Source organism: Tachypleus tridentatus, chromosome 12, assembly GCF_004210375.1.
Source record: "Tachypleus tridentatus isolate NWPU-2018 chromosome 12, ASM421037v1, whole genome shotgun sequence".
Lineage (NCBI taxonomy): Eukaryota > Metazoa > Arthropoda > Merostomata > Xiphosura > Limulidae > Tachypleus > Tachypleus tridentatus.
In genome coordinates this window covers 125,665,237-125,691,660 of record NC_134836.1, presented here as the reverse complement: position 1 = coordinate 125,691,660, position 26,424 = coordinate 125,665,237, and the positions used below count along the sequence as shown (strand labels likewise).

Genomic DNA, 26,424 nt, shown 5'->3' with positions numbered 1-26,424 from the left:
CAGTATGAGAACAAGTGGGCACCAAGAGGTTTATATACCAAATATCACAATGTTGTTTTCAGTAAACACAGTATGAGAACAAGTGGGCACCAAGAGGTTTATATACCAAATATCACAATGTTGTTTTCAGTAAACACTGTATGAGAACAAGTGGGCACCAGGAGGTTTATATACCAAATATCACAATGTTGTTTTCAGTAAACACAGTATGAGAACAAGTGGGCACCAGGAGGTTTATATACCAAATATCACAATGTTGTTTTCAGTAAACACAGTATGAGAACAAGTGGGCACCAAGAGGTTTATATACCAAATATCACAATGTTGTTTTCAGTAAACACTGTATGAGAACAAGTGGGCACCAGGAGGTTTATATACCAAATATCACAATGTTGTTTTCAGTAAACACAGTATGAGAACAAGTGGGCACCAAGAGGTTTATATACCAAATATCAAAATGTTGTTTTCAGTAAACACTGTATGAGAACAAGTGGGCACCAGGAGGTTTATATGCCAAATATCATAATGTTGTTTTCAGTAAACACTGTATGAGAACAAGTGGGCACCAGGAGGTTTATATACCAAATATCACAATGTTGTTTTCAGTAAACACAGTATGAGAACAAGTGGGCACCAAGAGGTTTATATACCAAATATCACAATGTTGTTTTCAGTAAACACTGTATGAGAACAAGTGGGCACCAGGAGGTTTATATACCAAATATCACAATGTTGTTTTCAGTAAACACTGTATGAGAACAAGTGGGCACCAAGAGGTTTATATACCAAATATCACAATGTTGTTTTCAGTAAACACAGTATGAGAACAAGTGGGCACCAAGAGGTTTATATACCAAATATCACAATGTTGTCTTCAGTAAACACTGTATGAGAACAAGTAGGCACCAAGAGGTTTATATACCAAATATCATAATGTTGTTTTCAGTAAACACTGTATTAGAACAAGTGGGCACCAGGAGGTTTATATACCAAATATCACAATGTTGTTTTCAGTAAACACAGTATGAGAACAAGTGGGCACCAAGAGGTTTATATAACAAATATCACAATGTTGTTTTCAGTAAACACTGTATGAGAACAAGTAGGCACCAAGAGGTTTATATACCAAATATCACAATGTTTTTTTCATTAAACACTGTATGAGAACAAGTTGGCACCAAGAGGTTTATATACCAAATATCATAATGTTGTTTTCAGTAAACGCTGTATGAGAACAAGTAGGGACCAGGAGGTTTATATACCAAATATCATAATGTTGTTTTCAGTAAATACTGTATTAGAACAAGTGGGCACCAACAGGTTTATATACCAAATATCATAATGTTGTTTTCAGTAAACGCTGTATGAGAACAAGTAGGGACCAGGAGGTTTATATACCAAATATCATAATGTTGTTTTCAGTAAATACTGTATTAGAACAAGTGGGCACCAACAGGTTTATATACCAAATATCATAATGTTGTTTTCAGTAAACACTGTATGAGAACAAGTAGGCACCAACAGGTTTATATACCAAATATCACAATGTTTTTTTTATTAAACACTGTATGAGAACAAGTTGGCACCAAGAGATTTATATACCAAATATCACAATGTTTTTTTCAGTAAACACTGTATGAGAACAAGTGGGCACCAGGAGGTTTATATACCAAATATCAAAATGTTGTTTTCAGTAAAAACTGTATGAGAACAAGTAGGCACCAACAGGTTTATATACCAAATATCACAATGTTTTTTTCATTAAACACTGTATGAGAACAAGTTGGCACCAAGAGGTTTATATACCAAATATCACAATGTTGTTTTCAGTAAACACTGTATGAGAACAAGTAGGCACCAACAGGTTTATATACCAAATATCACAATGTTTTTTTCATTAAACACTGTATGAGAACAAGTTGGCACCAAGAGGTTTATATACCAAATATCATAATGTTGTTTTCAGTAAACTCTGTATGAGAACAAGTGGACATCAAGTGGTTTATATACCAAATATCATAATGTTGTTTTGTCATTCATGGTGACCATTGTTTACATCTGGTCTAAATCTTAATAATTGAGCTGCAATTAGCAAATGATAAGAAGTGATGGCCTCTGTCTGAACTAGAATCCACTGTTGTTTGTCAGCTAGCCACTGCTAATTTTGTCTTCTGCAGGTTTGGTTAAACCTCACAACATGAAGGAAATGCAATGAATTAAGTTGAGAATGTCCTGCTTGTGACATGAAATGTGAGATTCAGACATGTCAGTCCAGAATCTTGGGTCAAACAGATTATTTAAGTGTTCAAACAAATAACAGGTTAAATGAAATACAGGGGAAGTGTGATTATTATGTAGTTATGTTAAATAGAGTAAGGATAGTCCTTGGAATTAATTGAGAGGAGAGCTTGTAACGAACTAGTTGAAGAGCTCTGGTTACTCAATAACTATTGAGTCGGACGTACTTTATCATTTTGTGAATGTATCATTAGGAGAAAAACTTAATATTTATCTTTAGTATTTACTAAAAGCTAGCCAGACTTACCAAAGATACTTGTAAAGTCCAAATTATAGTCCACATTATTTTTCTGACATAAGGTTGTTCCTGTGGACTTGCTATGTACACGTTTGGTGAATAATACACCTGTATCTTTCCTGTTCCAGATTTCTGTTCTCTAAACCTGGGAGAGTTTGGGAAACTATCAAGTTGTTTCTCTGATCTTCCATTTTCAGTATTTTGTGGTTTATGATATCCATATTTACTCTATTAACCAGTAAATGGAATATCACATTACAATAAAATAGACTCTGGTATTGAGTGCAGTTCAAATGGTCACTGTTGTTATTAGTGACATGACCCGGCCAGTAAAGAGTGATCAGTTATTAAGTGTCAGTATCATTTGTGTTCTTAAATTAACAACTTGTAGTATTGTAGTGTAACCAGATAATTGTTGAATAATGTGGATTTAATAGAAATGTTTTCAGTAAAAACAAGTTACTTGAATGTGTGTAAGAAATTTTAGTTTTTGTGTAAAAAGGTAAACAACAATCTTTTAATGTTTATTATCAAGATAACTGTTAAAATTACACAAGTTTTACAAGGATTCTAAGATGTACTTTCCCATGTTTTGGGGACAAGTGTTTAAATAATTTCAGAAAACCTGATACAGAACTAATACAAGTACACCTTTTCGTTACTGGAGTGAAGTGGTCAGTTTCAATTGAACGTTTCTGTTTCTTTGTAAGATTGAAACGAAAGTAGATGAAGAGCAGCAGGTCAAACTTGAAGAAACTGTTGAACTACTACTGGCTGCAGGTTACTTCAGGGCAAGAATTAAAGGACTCTCTCCCTTTGATAAGGTGGTATTAAAATTTTGTTCTTTGGTGAAGACACATTTTCTTGTTTATCAAGTATTTATCTTCTTAGGTTAGAAAGAGCAGCAACACGAAATTATTTATAGTTTTAAGATCCAAATGTCACAGGATTAGTATTTTCTCACATCTAGCTGTTTAATATCCTGGTGTCACAGGATTAGTATTTCCTGACATCTAGCTGTTTAAGATTCTGGTATTACAGGATTAGTATTTCCTGACATCTAGCTGTTTAAGATCCTGGTGTTACAGAATTAGTATTTCCTGACATCTACCTGTTTAAGATCCAGGTGTTACAGAATTAGTATTTCCTGACATCTAGCTGTTTAAGATCCAGATGTTACAGAATTAGTATTTCCTGACATCTAGCTGTTTAAGATCCAGATGTTACAGAATTAGTATTTCCTGAGATCTAGCTGTTTAAGATCCAGATGTTACAGAATTAGTATTTCCTGAGATCTAGCTGTTTAAGATCCAGATGTTACAGAATTAGTATTTCCTGACATCTAGCTGTTTAAGATCCAGATGTTACAGAATTAGTATTTCCTGACATCTAGCTGTTTAAGATCCAGGTGTTACAGAATTAGTATTTCTTGACATCTAGCTGTTTAAGATCCAGATGTTACAGAATTAGTATTTCCTGACATCTAGCTGTTTAAGATCCAGATGTTATAGGATTAGTATTTCCTCACATCTAGCTGTTTAAGATTCTGGTGTCACAGGATTAGTATTTCCTGACATCTAGCTGTTTAAGATTCTGGTATTACAGGATTAGTATTTCCTGACATCTAGCTGTTTAAGATCCTTGTGTTACAGAATTAGTATTTCCTGACATCTACCTGTTTAAGATCCAGGTGTTACAGAATTAGTATTTCCTGACATCTAGCTGTTTAAGATCCAGATGTTACAGAATTAGTATTTCCTGACATCTAGCTGTTTAAGTTCCTGGTGTTACAGAATTAGTATTTCCTGACATCTAGCTGTTTAAGATCCAGATGTTACAGAATTAGTAATTCCTGACATCTAGTTGTTTAAGATCCAGATGTTACAGAATTAGTATTTCCTGACATCTAGCTGTTTAAGTTCCTGGTGTTACAGAATTAGTATTTCCTGACATCTAGCTGTTTAAGATCCAGATGTTACAGAATTAGTATTTCCTGACATCTAGTTGTTTAAGATCCAGATGTTACAGAATTAGTATTTCCTGACATCTAGTTATTTAAGATCCAGATGTTACAGAATTAGTATTTCCTGACATCTAGCTGTTTAAGTTCCTGGTGTTACAGAATTAGTATTTCCTGACATCTAGTTGTTTAAGATCCAGATGTTACAGAATTAGTATTTCCTGACATCTAGCTGTTTAAAATCCTGGTGTCACAGGATTAGTATTTCCTGACATCTAGCTGTTTAAGATCCAGATGTTACAGAATTAGTATTTCCTGACATCTAGCTGTTTAAGATCCAGATGTTACAGAATTAGTATTTCCTGACATCTAGCTGTTTAAGATCCAGATGTTACAGAATTAGTATTTCCTGACATCTAGCTGTTTAAGATTCTGGTGTCACAGAATTAGTATTTCCTGACATCTAGCTGTTTAAGATTCTGGTGTCACAGAATTAGTATTTCCTGACATCTAGCTGTTTAAGATTCTGGTGTCACAGGATTAGTATTTCCTGACATCTAGCTGTTTAAGATTCTGGTGTCACAGGATTAGTATTTCCTGACATCTAGCTGTTTAAGATCCTGGTGTTACAGAATTAGTATTTCCTGACATCTAGCTGTTTAAGATCCAGATGTTACAGAATTAGTATTTCCTAAGATCTAGCTGTTTAAGATCCAGATGTTACAGAATTAGTATTTCCTGACATCTAGCTGTTTAAGTTCCTGGTGTTACAGAATTAGTATTTCCTGACATCTAGCTGTTTAAGATCCAGATGTTACAGAATTAGTATTTCCTGACATCTAGCTGTTTAAGATCCAGGTATTACAGAATTAGTATTTCCTGACATCTAGCTGTTTAAGATCCTGGTGTTACAGAATTAGTATTTCCTGACATCTAGCTGTTTAAGTTCCTGGTGTTACAGAATTAGTATTTCCTGACATCTACCTGTTTAAGATCCAGGTGTTACAGAATTAGTATTTCCTGACATCTAGCTGTTTAAGATCCAGATGTTACAGAATTAGTATTTCCTGACATCTAGCTGTTTCAGTTCCTGGTGTTACAGAATTAGTATTTCCTGACATCTAGCTGTTTAAGATCCAGATGTTACAGAATTAGTATTTCCTGACATCTAGTTGTTTAAGATCCAGATGTTACAGAATTAGTATTTCCTGACATCTAGCTGTTTAAGTTCCTGGTGTTACAGAATTAGTATTTCCTGACATCTAGCTGTTTAAGATCCAGATGTTACAGAATTAGTATTTCCTGACATCTAGTTGTTTAAGATCCAGATGTTACAGAATTAGTATTTCCTGACATCTAGCTGTTTAAGTTCCTGGTGTTACAGAATTAGTATTTCCTGACATCTAGTTGTTTAAGATCCAGATGTTGCAGAATTAGTATTTCCTGACATCTAGCTGTTTAAAATCCTGGTGTCACAGGATTAGTATTTCCTGACATCTAGCTGTTTAAGATCCAGATGTTACAGAATTAGTATTTCCTGACATCTAGCTGTTTAAGATCCAGATGTTACAGAATTAGTATTTCCTGACATCTAGCTGTTTAAGATCCAGATGTTACAGAATTAGTATTTCCTGACATCTAGCTGTTTAAGATTCTGGTGTCACAGAATTAGTATTTCCTGACATCTAGCTGTTTAAGATTCTGGTGTCACAGAATTAGTATTTCCTGACATCTAGCTGTTTAAGTTCCTGGTGTTACAGAATTAGTATTTCCTGACATCTACCTGTTTAAGATCCAGGTGTTACAGAATTAGTATTTCCTGACATCTAGCTGTTTAAGATCCAGATGTTACAGAATTAGTATTTCCTGACATCTAGCTGTTTCAGTTCCTGGTGTTACAGAATTAGTATTTCCTGACATCTAGCTGTTTAAGATCCAGATGTTACAGAATTAGTATTTCCTGACATCTAGTTGTTTAAGATCCAGATGTTACAGAATTAGTATTTCCTGACATCTAGCTGTTTAAGTTCCTGGTGTTACAGAATTAGTATTTCCTGACATCTAGTTGTTTAAGATCCAGATGTTACAGAATTAGTATTTCCTGACATCTAGCTGTTTAAAATCCTGGTGTCACAGGATTAGTATTTCCTGACATCTAGCTGTTTAAGATCCAGATGTTACAGAATTAGTATTTCCTGACATCTGGCTGTTTAAGATCCAGATGTTACAGAATTAGTATTTCCTGACATCTAGCTGTTTAAGATCCAGATGTTACAGAATTAGTATTTCCTGACATCTAGCTGTTTAAGATTCTGGTGTCACAGAATTAGTATTTCCTGACATCTAGCTGTTTAAGATTCTGGTGTCACAGAATTAGTATTTCCTGACATCTAGCTGTTTAAGATTCTGGTGTCACAGGATTAGTATTTCCTGACATCTAGCTGTTTAAGATTCTGGTGTCACAGGATTAGTATTTCCTGACATCTAGCTGTTTAAGATCCTGGTGTTACAGAATTAGTATTTCCTGACATCTAGCTGTTTAAGATCCAGATGTTACAGAATTAGTATTTCCTGAGATCTAGCTGTTTAAGATCCAGATGTTACAGAATTAGTATTTCCTGACATCTAGCTGTTTAAGATCCAGATGTTACAGAATTAGTATTTCCTGACATCTAGCTGTTTAAGATCCAGGTATTACAGAATTAGTATTTCCTGACATCTAGCTGTTTAAGATCCTGGTGTTACAGAATTAGTATTTCCTGACATCTAGCTGTTTAAGATCCTGGTGTTACAGAATTAGTATTTCCTGACATCTAGCTGTTTAAGATCCTGGTGTTACAGAATTAGTATTTCCTGACATCTAGCTGTTTAAGATCGTGGTGTTACAGAATTAGTATTTCCTGACATCTAGCTGTTTAAGATCCAGATGTTACAGAATTAGTATTTCCTGACATCTAGCTGTTTAAGATCCAGATGTTACAGAATTAGTATTTCCTGACATCTAGCTGTTTAAGTTCCTGGTGTTACAGAATTAGTATTTCCTGACATCTAGCTGTTTAAGATCCAGGTATTACAGAATTAGTATTTCCTGACATCTAGCTGTTTAAGATCCTGGTGTCACAGGATTAGTATTTCCTGACATCTAGCTGTTTAAGATCCAGATGTTACAGAATTAGTATTTCCTGAAGATTTTTTAAGTCTTTTGATATTATTTTGAAAAGCATAGAATTTAATAACTTTCCTTTCTAGTCCTTGTTATTGTAAAACAATTTAGCATCATGAGCTCTTGGGTTTACCACTTGGGGGGGGGGTTGTTTTGAAGAGTGAGTGTCATTACTACTTGATATTTCTATTTAAACCATCATAATTTATAAAGTTCATTTGAAAATCTTTGATATCCAATGAGATTTTGTTTAAAATGTCATACAGTGAAATCAGAACAAGGCTTACCTAAGTACAATTCATAGATTGTCTTTCTTATCTTTAAACTTTTCGTTGGTGAAGGTGGTTACAGTAGATATTCAAAGTGATTCAGTCAAACACTAGTGTAACATTTTATTCTGACACTAGTCTCTATCTACTTTACAAACACTAGTGTAGCATCTTATTCTGACACTAGTCCCTATATACTTGACAAACACTAGTGTAACATCTTATTCTGACACTAGTCCCTATCTACTTTACAAACACTAGTGTAGCATCTTATTCTGACACTAGTCCTTATATACTTGACAAACACTAGTGTAACATCTTATTCTGACACTAGTCCCTATCTGCTTGACAAACACTAGTGTAACATCTTATTTTGACACTAGTCCCTATCTACTTTACAAACACTAGTGTAGCATCTTATTCTGACACTAGTCCCTATCTACTTGACAAACACTAGTGTAACATCTTATTTTGACAATAGTCCCTATCTACTTGACAAACACTAGTGTGACATCTTATTCTGACAGTAGTCCCTACCTACTTGACAAACACTAGTGTGACATCTTATTCTGACACTAGTCCCTATCTACTTGACAAACACTAGTGTAACATCTTATTCTGACACTAGTCCCTATCTGCTTGACAAACACTAGTGTAACATCTTATTCTGACACTAGTCCCTATCTACTTGACAAACACTAGTGTAACATCTTATTCTGACAGTAGTCCCTATCTGCTTGACAAACACTAGTTTAACATCTTATTCTGACAGTAGTCCCTATCTACTTGACAAACACTAGTGTAACATCTTATTCTGACACTAGCCCCTATCTGTTTGACAAACACTAGTTTAACATCTTATTTTGACACTAGTCCCTATCTACTTGACAAACACTAGTGTGACATCTTATTCTGACACTAGTCCCTATCTACTTGACAAACACTAGTGTAACATCTTATTCTGACACTAGTCCCTATCTACGTGACAAACACTAGTGTAACATCTTATTCTGACACTAGTCCCTATCTATTTGACAAACACTAGTGTATCATCTTATTCTGACACTAGTCCCTATCTACTTGACAAACACTAGTGTGACATCTTATTCTGACACTAGTCCCTATCTACTTGACAAACACTAGTGTGACATCTTATTTTGACAGTAGTCCCTATCTGCTTGACAAACACTAGTGTATCATCTTATTCTGACACTAGTCCCTATATACTTGACAAACACTAGTGTAGCATCTTATTTTGACAGTAGTCCCTATTTACTTGACAAACACTAGTGTAGCATCTTATTCTGACACTAGTCCCTATCTACTTGACAAACACTAGTGTAACATCTTATTTTGACAGTAGTCCCTATCTTTTTGACAAACACTAGTGTGACATCTTATTTTGACAGTAGTCCCTATCTGCTTGACAAACACTAGTGTATCATCTTATTCTGACACTAGTCCCTATCTACTTGACAAGCACTAGTGTAACATCTTATTCTGACACTAGTCCCTATCTGCTTGACAAACACTAGTGTAACATCTTATTCTGACACTAGTCCCTATCTACTTGACAAACACTAGTGTAACATCTTATTCTGACAGTAGTCCCTATCTGCTTGACAAACACTAGTTTAACATCTTATTCTGACAGTAGTCCCTATCTACTTGACAAACACTAGTGTAACATCTTATTCTGACACTAGTCCCTATCTACTTGACAAACACTAGTGTAACATCTTATTCTGACACTAGTCCCTATCTACGTGACAAACACTAGTGTATCATCTTATTCTGACAGTAGTCCCTATCTACTTGACAAACACTAGTGTATCATCTTATTCTGACAGTAGTCCCTATCTACTTGACAAACACTAGTGTGACATCTTATTCTGACACTAGTCCCTATCTACTTGACAAACACTAGTGTGACATCTTATTTTGACAGTAGTTCCTATCTGCTTGACAAACACTAGTGTATCATCTTATTCTGACACTAGTCCCTATATACTTGACAAACACTAGTGTAGCATCTTATTTTGACAGTAGTCCCTATCTATTTGACAAACACTAGTGTAACATCTTATTCTGACAGTAGTCCCTATATACTTGACAAATACTAGTGTAACATCTTATTCTGACAGTAGTCCCTATCTACTTGACAAACACTAGTGTAACATCTTATTCTGACAGTAGTCCCTATCTACTTGACAAACACTAGTGTGACATCTGGCTCTGACACTAGTCCCTATCTACTTGACAAACACTAGTGTGACATCTGGCTCTGACACTAGTCCCTATCTACTTGACAGACACAAGTTTAACATCTGTCTCTGACACTAATTAATGACTATTCTTTTCACAAAAGTGTTAACAAGCTGATTGGTGGTTTAAAGATGAAACTTCTTTAGGCTATGGGAGAGAGAGATGTGTGTAAAACTACCTCACAAATCATCGACTGAATAAAACATCTGGGTTACTTATAAAATAAAAGAGTTGTGGGGGACACAGGTTTTCTATTAAGCAAAGAACACAAAAAAATTAATTAGAAAAGGTACCAGGATTCGAAATCAACTTGTGTACTAATCCACCAACTAGGAAATCAGGATAACAACCTACTGTATTATGGTGAATTATTCAACCTAGGTGAGAAGTGGAATCTTCTGGTGCTCCGCTAGCAGAGTTTATAGTTCAGTTGTAACATTTATGGATTGTTTATCATTGTTTATATTGTAATTATAGTTCAGTTGTAACATTTATGGATTGTTTTGTCATTGTTCATATTGTAATTAGCTTTGTAAATTTTGTCTATATTCCTGAAGGTTTCAATGTTAAATAATACCCCATATTTTTGTTACCAGATCGTAGGTGGCATGACCTGGTGTATCGAGATGTGCAGCGTGGATGTTAATGTTGATCTTCTGTTCCATGAAAATCTGACCATTGGTCAAAAAATGTAAGTTAGATGATACAACTGTATAAGTAATGTGTGGCATTTCTGAGATAAGTACGATAGAGAGAAATAAATATTTCAATACTAAGTGTTTTTACATCTTTCCAATAAAAATATAAACTAATTTTTTTTTTTGTACACTAAAAAAAACTACTTAAATTGAGGAATTTTTACAGTTTTATCATTACAAGTGATCTGTTCAACAAGTGTTTGTTAACAGTATAAAAACAACAGTGTTACTCATGATATATATTTATTTAATAGTGTAGCTGTTGGGTGACAATATGTAGATTTAAAAAAGTGTTTTAAGTAAGAAGCACCAACACTGATTCCAAGGACAATCTTGTAAAGATAAACCTTATGATAGAGGAACTCTTCAAGTGTGTGTGAAACATATGTTACATTTTGTAGTGTCACATTCATCTTACTATCAGTTCTAGCTACTTCAGTATTATGAGTAATGAAAGGTATTTGTTTTATATTATTCAGTACTTTAACAGAAAAGATTGTTGCTGTTCTACCAAGAATGAAATGTCCTCATCGTATTGAGCCCCATCAAATACAAGGTCTAGATTTTATCCACATATATCCTGTTGTGCAGGTACTAGATTCTGTGACTTTTTGTGTCTGCAGTAATTTTTGTGTAGATAAGTTGCTGGAGTTTATTAATTCTGTGGTTATTTTGTTGGAACTTGGATTGTCGATTACATTGTTTCTATTGGAGATGACTGTGAATTTATTTACCAAGTATTAGAATGTTTTTCTTTGTATTTTTGTGTAACAAAATCTTCGTCTCAAGGAGAGTAAATATCTAATCGTGCCTTTGAAATGAATAATTACTGTACCTAATTAATTATAACTTAGACTGTGCTTTCAAAGTTATTACTAAATGAGTTAAATCTAAATGTTGCATGTCTTTAAAACAATATATATTGTGTTATGTACTTTCTATTTATTTTTTTGAGTACCCTTGTAATGTGTTTTTTTTTGTAATTATTAAAACTACTTTTATATGTTTCTGCACTTGAAGAAGAAATTTGAGCAATATAGATAACTTTGGAATGCTGGTATTATTTTAGCATCTTTTATGTATATATTTGCATGTGTTTCGTTTTCTGATTTTCAATAATTAAATATTTATATTGAACAGTGGCTGGTGAAACGTGCGATTGAAAACCGTGAAGAAATGGGGGATTATATTCGAGCTTATTCTATATCGCAGTTCTATAAATCTCACAACTTCCCAGCTGTAAGTCACTCAAATTTGAGAAATTAGTTTTAAAAGCATTTATTTGTTTGTTGTTCTGTTAAATTTGAGAATTAGGTTTAAAAATTTATTTGTCCTGTTAATTTTGAGAAGTTAGTTTTAAAAGCACTCATTTGTTAGTTCTGTTAAATTTCAGAAATTGTTTAAAAGGATTCATTTGTAGACATACAATAGTTTATAAGATATATTTACTTCAAAATTAAATTTTGCAGTGATCTGGTGACCTCTTCATGACACTTTGTTGTATGATCTCATACAATATTAGGAAACTGATTAATCTTGCATGTATTAATTAGTGATACATCCTATTTTAATCCAATGGTAAAATGTTTATTAACACATCAAAATACTATTTAATAGTTAGTTTTTAAAAATACATGCTCTCTCAAACCTGCACAAGAATTTTAGTTCATGAAATTGAATATGCTGATGGTTACCTAACAAAACTTGATTCACACTTTAGGATGGAGAGTTTGAAGGAAGGAAGACAAAGATGATTACATCATTGATGGACCTGAAGGTAGGAGCTCCACTTATCCTCTAGAGGATACAAGTGTCCAACTGTAAACTGTTTCTCTTTTGAAATCACTAGCTTTAATTATCATTTGAAGAGAGAATGTTGTAATCTTAGATTGGAACACACTGGTTCATTTATAAAGAATGAATTAGTTAACATGTCAAACACATTACAGGATAATAAAAATATCCTGTTTGTTTGTATATTATTCTAAACTCTCTCACTACTGGTAGGTCAAAATATACGTATCAAAAAGTTTTTACAAAGTGACATTTAAAGCAATTTTAAACTACTTTATTATCAAAGTGTTTCAATTTCAATGTAAGTTTTAATTTCTTAATTTCAAAAGTGTGTGTGTATGTGTATATATTCATAATTTTTTAAGCTAAAACAAAACACATTATAATTAAACAAAATACACTGCATTTTTAATTTTTAAAAAAAGATCCTAGGATACAAGCTACAATGTCAGATTATAAAATGTATCCTAGGTATTGAAGGTGACTGTGGAAGTAGGACTCACTTTGCGGTGGGGATACACCGTCTATCAGTCTTAACTTCCAATTCACTAGTCTCACATAAGATTAGAAATTAGGAGAGTGAGATGTGGGTGCTCAAGCCCACAACGTCCCATATCTATATCACCCTTCACTACCTGCAGACAGTTGTGGGAAGGTGACTGCTTTCCCAAGTTAAAATAAGAATACGAAAAAGATAAACTTAAAAACATGAAAATAAAAAATAAGGAAATAAGGTACAACTATTTGGGGTTAAGTAAGATGAAACTTACCTCTTGAAGTTAGCTTTCCTTTCCCCAGTAACACAACATTAGTAAAGTGATAGTTTACTGCAACTGTCGTGCTTTTATATGAGTTTCAACGTGTACATCCACATAAAGTAGTGCCAAGTTTTTAAATGACCCTATTTTTAACTAAAAATAATAAATAAAAGAAATTATTAGTTGTTGTTTTTTAAGTTAAAAATAAGGCCATTTAAGAACTTGGCACTACTTTATGTGGATGTACACGTTGAACCTCATATAAAAGCACAACAGTTGCAGTAAACTCAGTGTACTGATATGGTTTGGTGTCGTGTTAATTAGTGCCTCTTCCATACTGGTGACAGGAACATTAACTTCAAGAAGTAAGTTTCATCTCCCTTGAATCACGCAACTAATATTTAATCATCTCATCCTCGAAGGAAAGTTACCGACCTAGCAGAAAATATCGTCATCAAGCTCCACATAAGATAAAAGATGAAGAAACTAGAGTCCAGACAACTCTTCTGGAATATGGAAGGTAAAATATAAATTCATGTGGGATGTTTTTAACTAAGACTTCCAGTTTCCTTTACTTATCACTGAATTGTAAACCCTTATAAAGACAAAAAATTGCAACTTTATTTTATTTATTGAGTCATTTAACACTGTTCATACTAAATATTGTCTGAAGAACTATGTTTTTCAGAAAATTTAAAATGTCAGTTTAAAGAAAAATTAAGTCCATGATTTATTGAATAATATTTATATGTTTATCTACCTTGTAAATCAGTTCTTGGTCTCTGGAACTTATGAAGCATTTAAAATATTTTCATTTAACTGCAAAGTTTGTAGTCTTCACCCCTTAAACCTGAGTGAATAATGCAAGGGTCTGTTCAAAAATCTCAGTTTCCACATCAGATGATGACAGAATCTGATCACATATGTCTCTTTGGTTGAAAACTATTTCAGAACATCTTATTAACTCTCTTTTGTAAATATATTGTAAATTTTCTTGGGAAGTGAGTTTTAGAACACCATGAAAATAATTCTGGCAGAACAAGCAAAAAATTGAATTTAAAAACTTAACACATACACCAGAAGTGTTTGCAGAACGTTTCTATAATTAGAAGCTCTTGTGGTGGTTAGCATGTTAGATGTTACAATTTAGAGTTTTAGATTAATTAATATTATAAAGATTCTATTATTTCAGTATTGTAAAGTCTTTCATAACTATGATAAATTTGAAATGAATTTTCTTTGTAAGGAATTAGAAGAAAGTTTATGAAAGAAGTGATGGAGTGTTATTTTCAAATTTAGATAAAAAATTGGAGAATTTAAAAAAGATTTATGGTTCAAGATGCATTATGATGGTTACAATCTTTTAATCCTGTCACAATAGTTAGTCTATTAGGACCTGTTACAATAGTTACATTCTTGTAGGACCTGTCACAATAGTTACAATCTTGTAGGACCTGTCACAGTAGTTACAATCTTGTAGGACCTGTCACAGTAGTTACAATCTTGTAGGACCTGTTACAATAGTTACATTCTTGTAGGACCTGTCACAATAGTTACAATCTTGTAGGACTTGTCACAGTAGTTACAATCTTGTAGGACCTGTCACAATAGTTACATTCTTGTAGGACCTGTCACAATAGTTACATTCTTGTAGGACCTGTCACAATAGTTACATTCTTGTAGGACCTGTCACAATAGTTACATTCTTGTAGGACCTGTTACAATAGTTACATTCCTGTAGGATGTGTCACAGTAGTTACAATCTTGTAGGACCTGTCACAATAGTTACAATCTTGTAGGACCTGTCACAATAGTTAGTCTATTAGGACCTGTGACAGTAGTTACAATCTTGTAGGACCTGTCACAGTAGTTACAATCTTGTAGGACCTGTCACAGTAGTTACAATCTTGTAGGACCTGTCACAGTAGTTACAATCCTGTAGGACCTGTCACAGTAGTTACAGTCCTGTAGGACCTGTCACAGTAGTTACAATCCTGTAGGACCTGTCACAGTAGTTACAATCCTGTAGGATCTGTCACAATAGTTACATTCTTGTAGGACCTGTCACAATAGTTACATTCCTGTAGGATCTGTCACATTGTAGTAAAGGTGGTTTTACTTTGTTGAGTAACTAAAGTATTGAGTGATAATTTATATATTATTCACTTTATTTGAAAGTTCATTCTTAAAGAATACTTGGTTAGAAGCTAGTAGTTTCTCTGTTTTCATTTTGTTTGATTTCTATTTGATTTTTTAACATGTATAGAACTTCGTTTTCATCTTAGGTAGGGTCAACGCAATCATTCGGGGGAACAATTTTTATTTTTTTTATTTTTTTCTGTAGAAGACACGGACTTTCCCAGGCAGGAGCATTGAAGCAGGTAAGTTTGTCACAGTTTCTAGTATTGTTTGTGGCACAAACTTGTGAAGAATTGACCTGTTTTGTTTATTTTTTTCATACATGTATATGTTGAACCCTGAGTAAGAAAGAATTTAAAAAACGAATTGTATCCAGTGTGTTTAATCTTTCTTGTTAACAACAGCATTCAACACTCATCTTTACATTTATTTTTATAAGTGGTATTGTAAATTTGACATGAGAACCTTTATTTTCAGGGGGATACTGTGGAGAAGAAAACTAAACTCACCGATGAAGAAAGTCAAGAGGAAGAAGAGGTTTCTATTTTATTTACTGAGTACATTTAGTATTCACTGTTTATTTTAAAGTTTGAGAATGGAGTTTGTTACTCCTAGAAATTCAACAATTTAATGTAGCATTAATTTTATGGCTCATAAATCTGTAAAATTTGACAGATTGACAGAGCCTTTTGTTGATCAAATTAGTAAATTTTGAGTGATAAGAAACCAAAGTTTAATTCAGTAATCACCTTAACTTTGACTGTAACAAAATCCTCAGTTTCCAACATCTTACCATTCATCAAGGGTTTTACTTCAGTCTTAATTCGAGTCTTTTGTGTTGAATTTGAAAGTATACATAGAAACAAAGTGAGAGGTTTTTGTTAAGCCTCCATTAGTAACTTCAATTTTTAATTTAAGTCAAAACATTTAATTTATTTAATCTAAATTACCCGAAGAAGTACAAGGAGAAACTCTTTTCTTGTACGAATGTTTTAAAGATCAGTCAGTTGTTTTTATCCAAATTCAGTATTTTTCTCTTTCTTCTTAATTTATTTTTTGCTTCAAATACACACATGATGATGAGAATAATTTATGATTATTTTCATCTGTTTTCTTGTTGTCTAACAATTTAACAAGTTAGATAACTTTGGAATGTCCATTCACATACTTCGAGATTAATAAAGAAATCTTTCTTTTTCAGTGTGTCGTATCAAATCTCTTCTTTTCAGTTTGAGACCACATACACACACTTAAGTTTTCACCAGTTGTCCTGGCATAAATATTTAGTTCTGTGTAATTCTTATGATGGTTTAATAAACATAATATTTGGTGTTGTTATTAAAAAATAGATAAATAACAATATAACAGTTCAGTTTGATTTTTATTATCCAGTTGCCTCAGTGATAAACATGAAGGTGTATAATATTGAAAATGACAAAGGACTTATGAACTCGACATCTTTGGTTGTATAGTTCAGTGTTTGATCCCAGCAGTTGGAATAGGCTTTACACTATACGAGAACCAAGCTGACAATCTTGTTTTACGTGTGATTCATTTTTTAAAAGATACAAAAAGTGATATTTCAAAATATTTGTCATTTACAACTTTATAATATTTTGTATGGACTGTGGTGTAAGTTTTTGTTTCATTATTTGATGGTAAAAATCAGGGTTGGATGTTGTGTAATAAACTTTATATACATGTGTGATAACTCATTATAACAAAATGTGTCCTAGCATGTAGCTGTGTGTGTTGTGAAACTAATAAACTTATATTGGTATGTCTTAACACTTTATAGTTTTGTCATTATACATTATAAACTATATAAAGGTGAACTAGTTGAATTGATACTAAAGTAGCTGAATGTGATCCTTGAATCATTAATCAGTTTTGTTTTGCTTGATGTCTCTCATTTTTTTAAGTTTAGCTAATATGTCTTCATTCCAAGTAGCCTCCACTACTTTTAAAGTATTGTATTCTGCAGTGGTGTTTCTAAGTTGTATTTTTCACTTTTTGTAACTAACCCAGCAGAGAATCCAGTCACTACTGAGTGGTATGCGAGTCATGGAAGAACAAGAGGTTAGTGTTGACTGTAAATGTCTTTGGGATATTTCATTGACTTTTGCAGTGGGTAAAAGATGGATCTGTGTTAAAAGTTTTGAATCTTTTTAACAGATTGGAATCTAACAAAGACTAGTTTTAAGTAAGGATGACCAGAATTACAGTTTTTCTTTCATTTCTAACATTCTAAGAGCGTATGTTTATAATAATTTGAATGATGTAATATTGCATGATTTATCATAAGCACTATTGTACTTTAAAGGAAAATATTGTATCAGCATGTGATTCTATAAATATATGTGCAGCCCAACTCTCATACCCAGGTTGTAATAATGCTCTCATTAAATAATAAATACATTTAGAGTAATATGTGGATATTGTTTGATGAAGTTTTATTTCAGGTTTGAACAAATCTTTAGTTAATGAATTAATCATCGAAGTGTTAAATGTTGGTCTTTCTTTTAGTTAAGTAATAGCTAAATACAAGGAATTAGAAACCAGCATGATCACATCATTAGTACACAAATGTGAGGATAATTAGTGCAACACTTATCTTTCTTATCCTTTGTAATATGTACAACTAAAAGTCCTGATGTATCTATGACCCATTAACTTTTGGATAAGCTTCCAGTTCATGTTATATCATCAAATCTCTATTTCAAACTATGGAGATAATAGAATTATATTAATTATGTATACCACAAAATGATTATAATATACATAATTATATTAATTACCACAAAATGATTATAATATACATAATTATATTAATTACCACAAAATGATTATTACCAATCATTCTATCTTTACAACCTACTTATTTAATTTAATTTAATAATCTTACATCTACAGTTTCAGATTTTACACCTTACTGGGGTGAATCTGAAGTGATAATCCAGTTGCTTCCTAAGTTTTGTTGTCAAGAGAACCACCAGTTATGAACTTTACATGTAGTAATATATCTGTATTCACTTGATTTATCATGTATAGTATACATAGGTTATTTTAATCACCAGTATATTCTTTGTTATACTTCCAGAGCAAGCTTACACCAAGTGCTGTTGGTTCAATAGTCAGTCTTCAGTCCAGTGAAATCCAACAGGTGGCATCAGAATATGCTGACAGAGTAAGTTGTCTTTATAACTTTTTGAGTGAAAGTTAGTAGTAATCTGTAGGTTTTACCTTTGTTGTAATCCTTGGAGTGAAAGGTAGTAGAGCCAATGGGTTTAGTTGTCATAATCCTTTGAGTGAAAGTTAGCAGTAACTTGAAGGTTTTATCTTTGTTATAATGTTCAGAGTGAAAGTTGTAACTTATGGGTTTAGTTGTTTTTATCCTTGGAGTGAAAGTTTGTAGTAACCTATGGGTTTAGTCTTTGTTATAACATTGGAGTGAAACCTAGTAGTAACCTCTGGGTTTAGTTATTATTTTAGTCTTTGGGGCAATTTATTTTCTACACTTCATGGGTTTAATCTTTTTTATATCCCAATGATAACTTTCTTCTCTGATGTTTGGGTTTAATCTTACAATTCATATTAATGTTTATTCTATTTTAGTTTGCAGGTTATACAACAGCATACTTTGTTATAGATTTTTACTCTAACTTTTAGTCACAAGTGGTAAATGTTTACTATAACTTTTGATATGACTGATGTGGTAAATGTTTACAGAACGTTTTTTGTGACTGATGTGGTAAATGTGTACTGTAATATTTGATGTGACTGATGTGGTAAATGTGTATTGTAGTATTTGATGTGACTGATGTGGTAAATGTGTATTGTAGTATTTGATGTGACTGACGTGGTAAATGTGTATTGTAGTATTTGATGTGACTGACGTGGTAAATGTGTACTGTAATATTTGATGTGACTGACGTGGTAAATGTGTATTGTAGTATTTGATGTGACTGACGTGGTAAATGTGTACTGTAATATTTGATGTGACTGACGTGGTAAATGCGTACTGTAATATTTGATGTGACTGACGTGGTAAATGCGTACTGTAATATTTGACTTGACTGACGTGGTAAATGCGTACTGTAATATTTGACTTGACTGACGTGGTAAATGTGTATGATAACATTTGGTGTTTTAACTGGCAAATTCACAACTTACTACATTGTAATTTTGTTTATATTAAACCTTTCTAAGATATTTTCATTTTTATTAGCTGCAGATAACTTTGTAGCTTTTATTTTGACCTTTAGAGCAAAAAGACAGTTATGCTGGGTGTGGCCTAGTGGTAATTGTGTCTGTCTGCAGATATAAAAATTTACATTTTTCATCCCACTGCCACAAGCAAAAATGCGCTTCATACTTTGTGGCAATGTATATGCAAAACGTAACAGTATATTTCACTTTAACAAAAATTCTGAACAAATAATGTGTTCCTAAACATAAAAACACTCAAGATTGAATGAAAGAAACAAACATTGGATATAATTTTTTTTCAGTACATAGTTAATTAATAAAATCTGTTTTATTAGCAGGATGGAATTTTTAACTAAGAATGATGTAAAAACATTTGATTTGCTGTTAAGGAATATAGAAAGTAATAATTGTAATAATACGAGGTATTTTGATTAACTTTCTCATTATGTGGTTTACATAATTATTATTCAGTTCTCGTGTTCTCTAGACTCTCAGTATTAGAATAAAAGTTTAATGAAACCAGTTATTGTATAATCTTTAAACATCAAATAGCTTTGTAGTAAACCAGAAATATTAAATATCCTTGTAGTATTATTTTTATATTATGTTTAATTTTTTTGTGATAGATATATTATACAGTCAGTTTTATTTAAAATTCAAAAAAGTAGTATTTTTTTTCTAGCAAGCACAGTTGGCTGCTCAGGATAGGACTAAAGAGGTGGGTGGAATGCAACATCACATGCGGGTAGTAGCATCACTTAATAAACAGCTCTCGGCAAAGAACCAACAGATTCAAGAGGTAGGAATGGTGTATATAGTGTTTGAAACAGAATTTATGATCTTGATTTGAATATTCCAGAATAAGTTAAAATCACCGTAGCATTCAGTATTGATCATTACATGGTAGGAATGTTGTAATGAGTTTTGAAAATTGGTTTTTGTGCAACAGTCTCAGTTTAAAACTACTTAACCCTACAACTACTGGCAGCAAAAACTTCTGGTAGGTAACCACTTTCATCATATTTCTTTCCAAAAATAAAAATTGTGGATGAAATTGTTTAAAATTTGACAAGAACTTTCCTAAAAGTATGTAGTTTTGAAAAAGTAAAACATTTATTGTTTATTTTAGCTAGTATTTCTGATAAAAATTCATTATTTAATATAGTTATTTGCACTCTGAATAGTTCACCTGCAAGGTGATTTTCATGTTGAATATAAAAATACCATTTATTATCTTATAGTTTTACATTTTATTTGATTAACCTCTAGAACCTTTCAAATTAATACCAAAAGTTTTTGTTTAAGGCCAATATTTATATTTTATTTTATTAACTTCTAGAACCTTTCAAATGAATACCAAAAGCTTTTGTTTAAGGTCAATATTTATATTTTATTTCATGTCTTTATTTCTCCATTTATTGTTTATATTTAATGTATAATTTTCCTTTTCCGTTCTTTACCACTGATTATTGATATTATCACATATCAATGGATGTCCTCAGGCAACAGGTAGGTATGGTCAGCAGAGATACTCCAGCCACTGGCAAAATCTTTTTTGTGACCCTCAGCAAGTGATGATCACATCAGAGAACATTTAGGAAATTAACAAATCTCTCAAATGTGAATTTTAAAACATACATAATACTAAAATAAAGCCTGTGTATGATTTAATTAAGAAACAACTGAATTGGTATTGTGAACAAATAGGCTAACAATAATACAAACAATTGCATCTGCCTGATGATGACAATTTGCCACCAATTTCAAAATAACTTGTTGGATTACAGTGTAAAGTGAGCTCTTTCTAATGACCATATACATGTGTGTTTTGGATGTAGATGTGGCTTACCAAACTGAATCATAGATATGAGTTGGTGGGAAGGCACTTTTCAGGGTTAGATAAATATTTATTACTTGTTTATACTGGATTCAGCCAAATTACATAGAAACATTAATGTCAATAGTGCAAATAAATGTACTTATTAGCTAAACATGTACGTACAGGGCTGGGATCATTCTATTCAATACAGAGGCTGCAAAAGTTGAGATTTTTCATAGCTCATGGATCATATGACAAACAAAACTTTAAATTATAACATGTATAACAATAATAGGTTTAATTAAATATTGAATGTAACTCAGTGACAGTAGTAGAAAGGAATTTTAAAATGCTACCAGTTATGAGGGGGTTAAAGCACGCAATGTTTATGGAGAGGTCTTTAGAATTATGATGAACTAGTTGTATGTTGATACCTTTCAAAATCTGATATCAGGATATGATTTTTGTACTCAACATGTTAAAATCCTCTTAACTGTAAATAGATTGTAATGTGTACTGACACTTCTATTATTATATTAATTATAATAATCTTATATTCCACCATTAGTGTTCTGTCTTGATTACAATGCATGTTTTTCCACATATTTATGTGAATAAAGTTGCAACACCTTGTTTAATGGAGTGAAAACATGTTTTTAAAAATTCGGTACATCAGATATATTATGCCATCACATGAATTAATTATGAAGAGTTTGTAAAACTTTATTTTTTATTATATATATATTTTATCTGTGGAGTTTGAACAGTTCTAGTTAATCTCACTAGGTGCAAAACAACCATGAAGAACTTAAGAAGACACATGAAGAGAACCTGGAGAAGCTACACAAGGTAAGAAAACTGTTACTCTAACCTTTGTTTTACCCTAGGTTCTATATAAATATTAAATAGTACATAAAATAATTTTTTGTCAAGTATGAATTGTTCAATTACATGTTGTATTCATTGCCATTGAAATTACATATTTGCAGATCTGTTAATTAGTATTTGTTTAAAATACGTGTTTGGGATTGTCTCACTAGCTTCAGGCTACACGTGCTCAGCTACTAAAACAAGTTGGAGAAATTGAGGCCTTAGAAAATGACAACAATAAAAGGTAGGTTTTCCTCTTTATCAGAAATAAGAGTATTTCTTGTTATTGTCACAATGTCATTAAATATTTTTTGAAATAGGTATTTCTTGTTTACACAGGCTTGCAAATTTGTGTTTCAGGAAACTGTCTTGACTTTAATAATGGATTTTACATAATTCATCTGTGTAGGGTTTGAAAATAATATTAATTTTTATGAATTGGAAAGGAAGAAACTTACTTGGATCAAATTGTTATTTGTTTTACCACAATAAACAATTTTTATTATTATGTTTGTTAAGTTTAGGTTTTAGAATGAATGATAAAACTCACAGGTTGTGACTGGTTAGGTTTTAGAATGAATGATAAAACTCACAGGTTGTGACTGGTTAGGTTTTAGAATGAATGATAAAACTCACAGGTTGTGACTGGTTAGGTTTTAGAATGAATGATAAAACTCACAGGTTGTGACTGGTTAGGTTTTAGAATGAATGATAAAACTCACAGGTTGTGACTGGTTAGGTTTTAGAATGAATGATAAAACTCACAGGTTGTGACTGGTCTAGAGGAATGAATGATAAAACTCACAGGTTGTGACTGGTTAGGTTTTAGAATGAATGATAAAACTCACAGGTTGTGACTGGTTAGGTTTTAGAATGAATGATAAAACTCACAGGTTGTGACTGGTCTAGAGGAATGAATGATAAAACTCACAGGTTGTGACTGGTCTAGAGGAATGAATGATAAAACTCACAGGTTGTGACTGGTTAGGTTTTAGAATGAATGATAAAACTCACAGGTTGTGACTGGTCTAGAGGAATGAATGATAAAACTCACAGGTTGTGACTGGTCTAGAGGAATGAATGATAAAACTCACAGGTTGTGACTGGTCTAGAGAAATGAATGATAAAACTCACAGGTTGTGACTGGTTAGGTTTTAGAATGAATGATAAAACTCACAGGTTGTGACTGGTCTAGAGGAATGAATGATAAAACTCACAGGTTGTGACTGGTCTAGAGGAATGAATGATAAAACTCACAGGTTGTGACTGGTCTAGAGAAATGAATGATAAAACTCACAGGTTGTGACTGGTTAGGTTTTAGAATGAATGATAAAACTCACAGGTTGTGACTGGTTAGGTTTTAGAATGAATGATAAAACTCACAGGTTGTGACTGGTCTAGAGGAATGAATGATAAAACTCACAGGTTGTGACTGGTTAGGTTTTAGAATGAATGATAAAATTCACAGGTTGTGACTGGTTAGGTTTTAGAATGAATGATAAAACTCACAGGTTGTGACTGGTCTAGAGGAATGAATGATAAAACTCACAGGTTGTGACTGGTCTAGAGGAATGAATGATAAAACTCACAGGTTGTGACTGGTTAGGTTTTAGAATGAATGATAAAACTCACAGGTTGTGACTGGTTAGGTTTTAGAATGAATGATAAAACTCACAGGTTGTGACTGGTTAGGTTTTAGAATGAATGATAAAACTCACAGGTTGTGACTGGTTAGGTTTTAGAATGAATGATAAAACTCACAGGTTGTGACTGGTCTAGAGGAATGAATGATAAAACTCACAGGTTGTGACTGGTCTAGAGAAATCTTAAGCCAGTGGTTACCAGTACTTTAAGCATAACAGAAGTTTGTATGTGATGGAGAAAAGTTGATACTGTTTTTTAATCCAGTGTACAAGAATTATGTAGAATTTAAACATTTGAAAACAATAAAACCATTGTAGGGCTGTGCAATTGAGGACTGTTGAAAGTGCATTATTAAACATTAATAAAGATAGTGAATTATCAAATAATCCTTAATCTTAACTGTTTAACAATGTAAAAATATATCAAGGATTGTTTAATATTCTGAAGTTGTAGGCACTGTTTAATGTTTATTTGGGTAAAAAATAGAAGTCATTGGCTGATATTCAACAGTTTTGAAAGATGTAACTTTTGTGATTGGTGAATAATAGAGATGAAACATGTATCAGTACAAATTAAAATATCAAAGCTGTTGTTTAGTGTTATTAAAAAGCTACAGGCACTAGTGATGATGAATGAAAACCTAAAACATCAAGAACAAGAGTTTCGAAGTCAGTGCAAAGAGGAACTGGTCCGTTTACAGACCCAAGTTGATAGTTTGAAGTCTTCAACACAAGATGGAAGCACTGAGGACTTGGTAGATTATTTTACTGTGTTTTGTTGTCTACTTTTGTTGTACAATATTTTTTACAGAGAATTGTATTGAGCTGTATTGAGTTTTTTAAATATTCAATTACAGCTCTTGACACTGGTATTAAGTTCTATTCAGATAAAGATACCAACTTGGATCAAAAATGAGAATCAACCTGTTAATGAGTATAGTTCAGGGGTCACCAAACCTATTTCACAGGGGGCCAGATTACTTGGGGAATAAGAAGCGCAGGCCGAAGGATCATTATGTTCAATACTCATAAGCTAGAACAAAAGCTCTCTGTAAAAGACTTAACACTAAGTTTAGGACGCCACATTAGCCATGTGGGAGTAGCATGCAATACAAACACATAATAAAAAACAAACAGAAATACAACCAACATTTTTATTTACCAAAAGGTTATCAAAGAAGGTGACATCAGTAAAAACATTTGTCACATCGCACATCGTGAGTACATATCTGAATTTCACTTAGCTGCAAAAAAGTTAGTGAGATTTATGAAATTGGCGTTTGACTTTCAATATATCTTCAATGTTCGGTTTTGAATTGCTGCATCCAATCATTAGAATTGCTTTCAAATGTTCATCAGTCAACCTTGATCGATGTACCGATTTCACATACTTCATTTCGCACATTGATGCGAACTGCTTCAGCTTTGGAAAATCATCTTCAGGTATGCAGCTGTAAAATTCAATAAGTTGCCCCTCTCTGTGTTTTGCTTTCAACAAGTCATTTCCTTGTAAATCGATGACCTCCAGCTGAAGTTCCACTGGCACGTCATCAATGACACAATCAAAAGGATTCTGAAAAAGAGAATGTCACTTTCGATTTTGTTAAGATCCGAAAATCTCTCTAAAAATGTTTATTTAAATCACCAATAATCTTTTTCTGAAACTCCAGGTTGACATCTTTTGTGATTCCAGCATGAAACTCATTGAAACACTGAAAATGAGAGAGGTTCCTCCTTCCAAATGTGCTTCAAACAATGACAACTTTCTCCGAAATCCTTTAATGATTCTATAGAGATCACAGACAAGGTTATTCTTCCCTGAAGTTTCAAGTTCAATTCATTCATGTGGGATGTGATGTCAACCAAATATGACAACTTTGACCACCAGGTTGGATCCAACAGAAGTGGATCGGCTCTATATTTCTCGATAAGAAATATATCTATTTCTCTTCTCAGCTTATAAAAACCAGACAAGACTTTACCGCAGCTGAGCCACCTCGCCGCCGTGTGATAAGGCAAGTCACAGAAATCCGAATCAATTTCTTCAAGAAATGCCTTGAACTGGCAATGATTAAGTGCATGACCCCCGAATGAAGTTCACTGCAGAAATGACTGGTTTCAGTACACAAGAAATATCTAAGTCTTTTCCACAGTGCTTGCTGATGTATGATGCAGTGTATGAACAGAGTGCTGGAGAGTTGAAGATCCTCCAACTGTTTCCTTATCAGCCCCATCAGACCCTTCTTTACTCCAGCCATGTTTTTCTTCCATCAAATGTTACACCTCTAAGCTGATTCCACT

The 26,424-nt window shown here is 32.8% G+C and overlaps 1 protein-coding gene across 6 annotated transcripts in view; it reads left to right on the top strand.

Moving 5' to 3' along the window:
* LOC143234618 (coiled-coil domain-containing protein 93-like) overlaps positions 1 to 26,424 on the top strand; it is a 94,725-nt gene that overhangs the window by 7,521 nt on the left and 60,780 nt on the right. For 2 of the 6 annotated variants that reach the window (XR_013018738.1, XM_076472086.1), the window contains exons 2-15: positions 3,247 to 3,360; positions 10,790 to 10,884; positions 11,371 to 11,482; positions 12,032 to 12,130; positions 12,612 to 12,668; positions 13,866 to 13,963; positions 15,788 to 15,824; positions 16,060 to 16,119; positions 17,614 to 17,661; positions 18,683 to 18,769; positions 20,474 to 20,590; positions 22,397 to 22,459; positions 22,651 to 22,724; positions 24,722 to 24,878. Coding sequence is in view for 4 of the 6 variants with exons in the window: in XM_076472086.1 (XP_076328201.1) it covers positions 3,247 to 3,360; positions 10,790 to 10,884; positions 11,371 to 11,482; positions 12,032 to 12,130; positions 12,612 to 12,668; positions 13,866 to 13,963; positions 15,788 to 15,824; positions 16,060 to 16,119; positions 17,614 to 17,661; positions 18,683 to 18,769; positions 20,474 to 20,590; positions 22,397 to 22,459; positions 22,651 to 22,724; positions 24,722 to 24,878 (1,218 nt within the window). In the remaining 2 variants the exon portion in view is untranslated. Of the gene's footprint in view, positions 1 to 3,139; positions 3,361 to 10,789; positions 10,885 to 11,370; positions 11,483 to 12,031; positions 12,131 to 12,611; positions 12,669 to 13,865; positions 13,964 to 15,787; positions 15,825 to 16,059; positions 16,120 to 17,610; positions 17,662 to 18,682; positions 18,770 to 20,473; positions 20,591 to 22,396; positions 22,460 to 22,650; positions 22,725 to 24,721; positions 24,879 to 26,424 lie in introns of all 6 variants that reach the window. The other 4 variants (XR_013018737.1, XM_076472085.1, XM_076472088.1 and 1 more) reach the window with 3 other exon arrangements.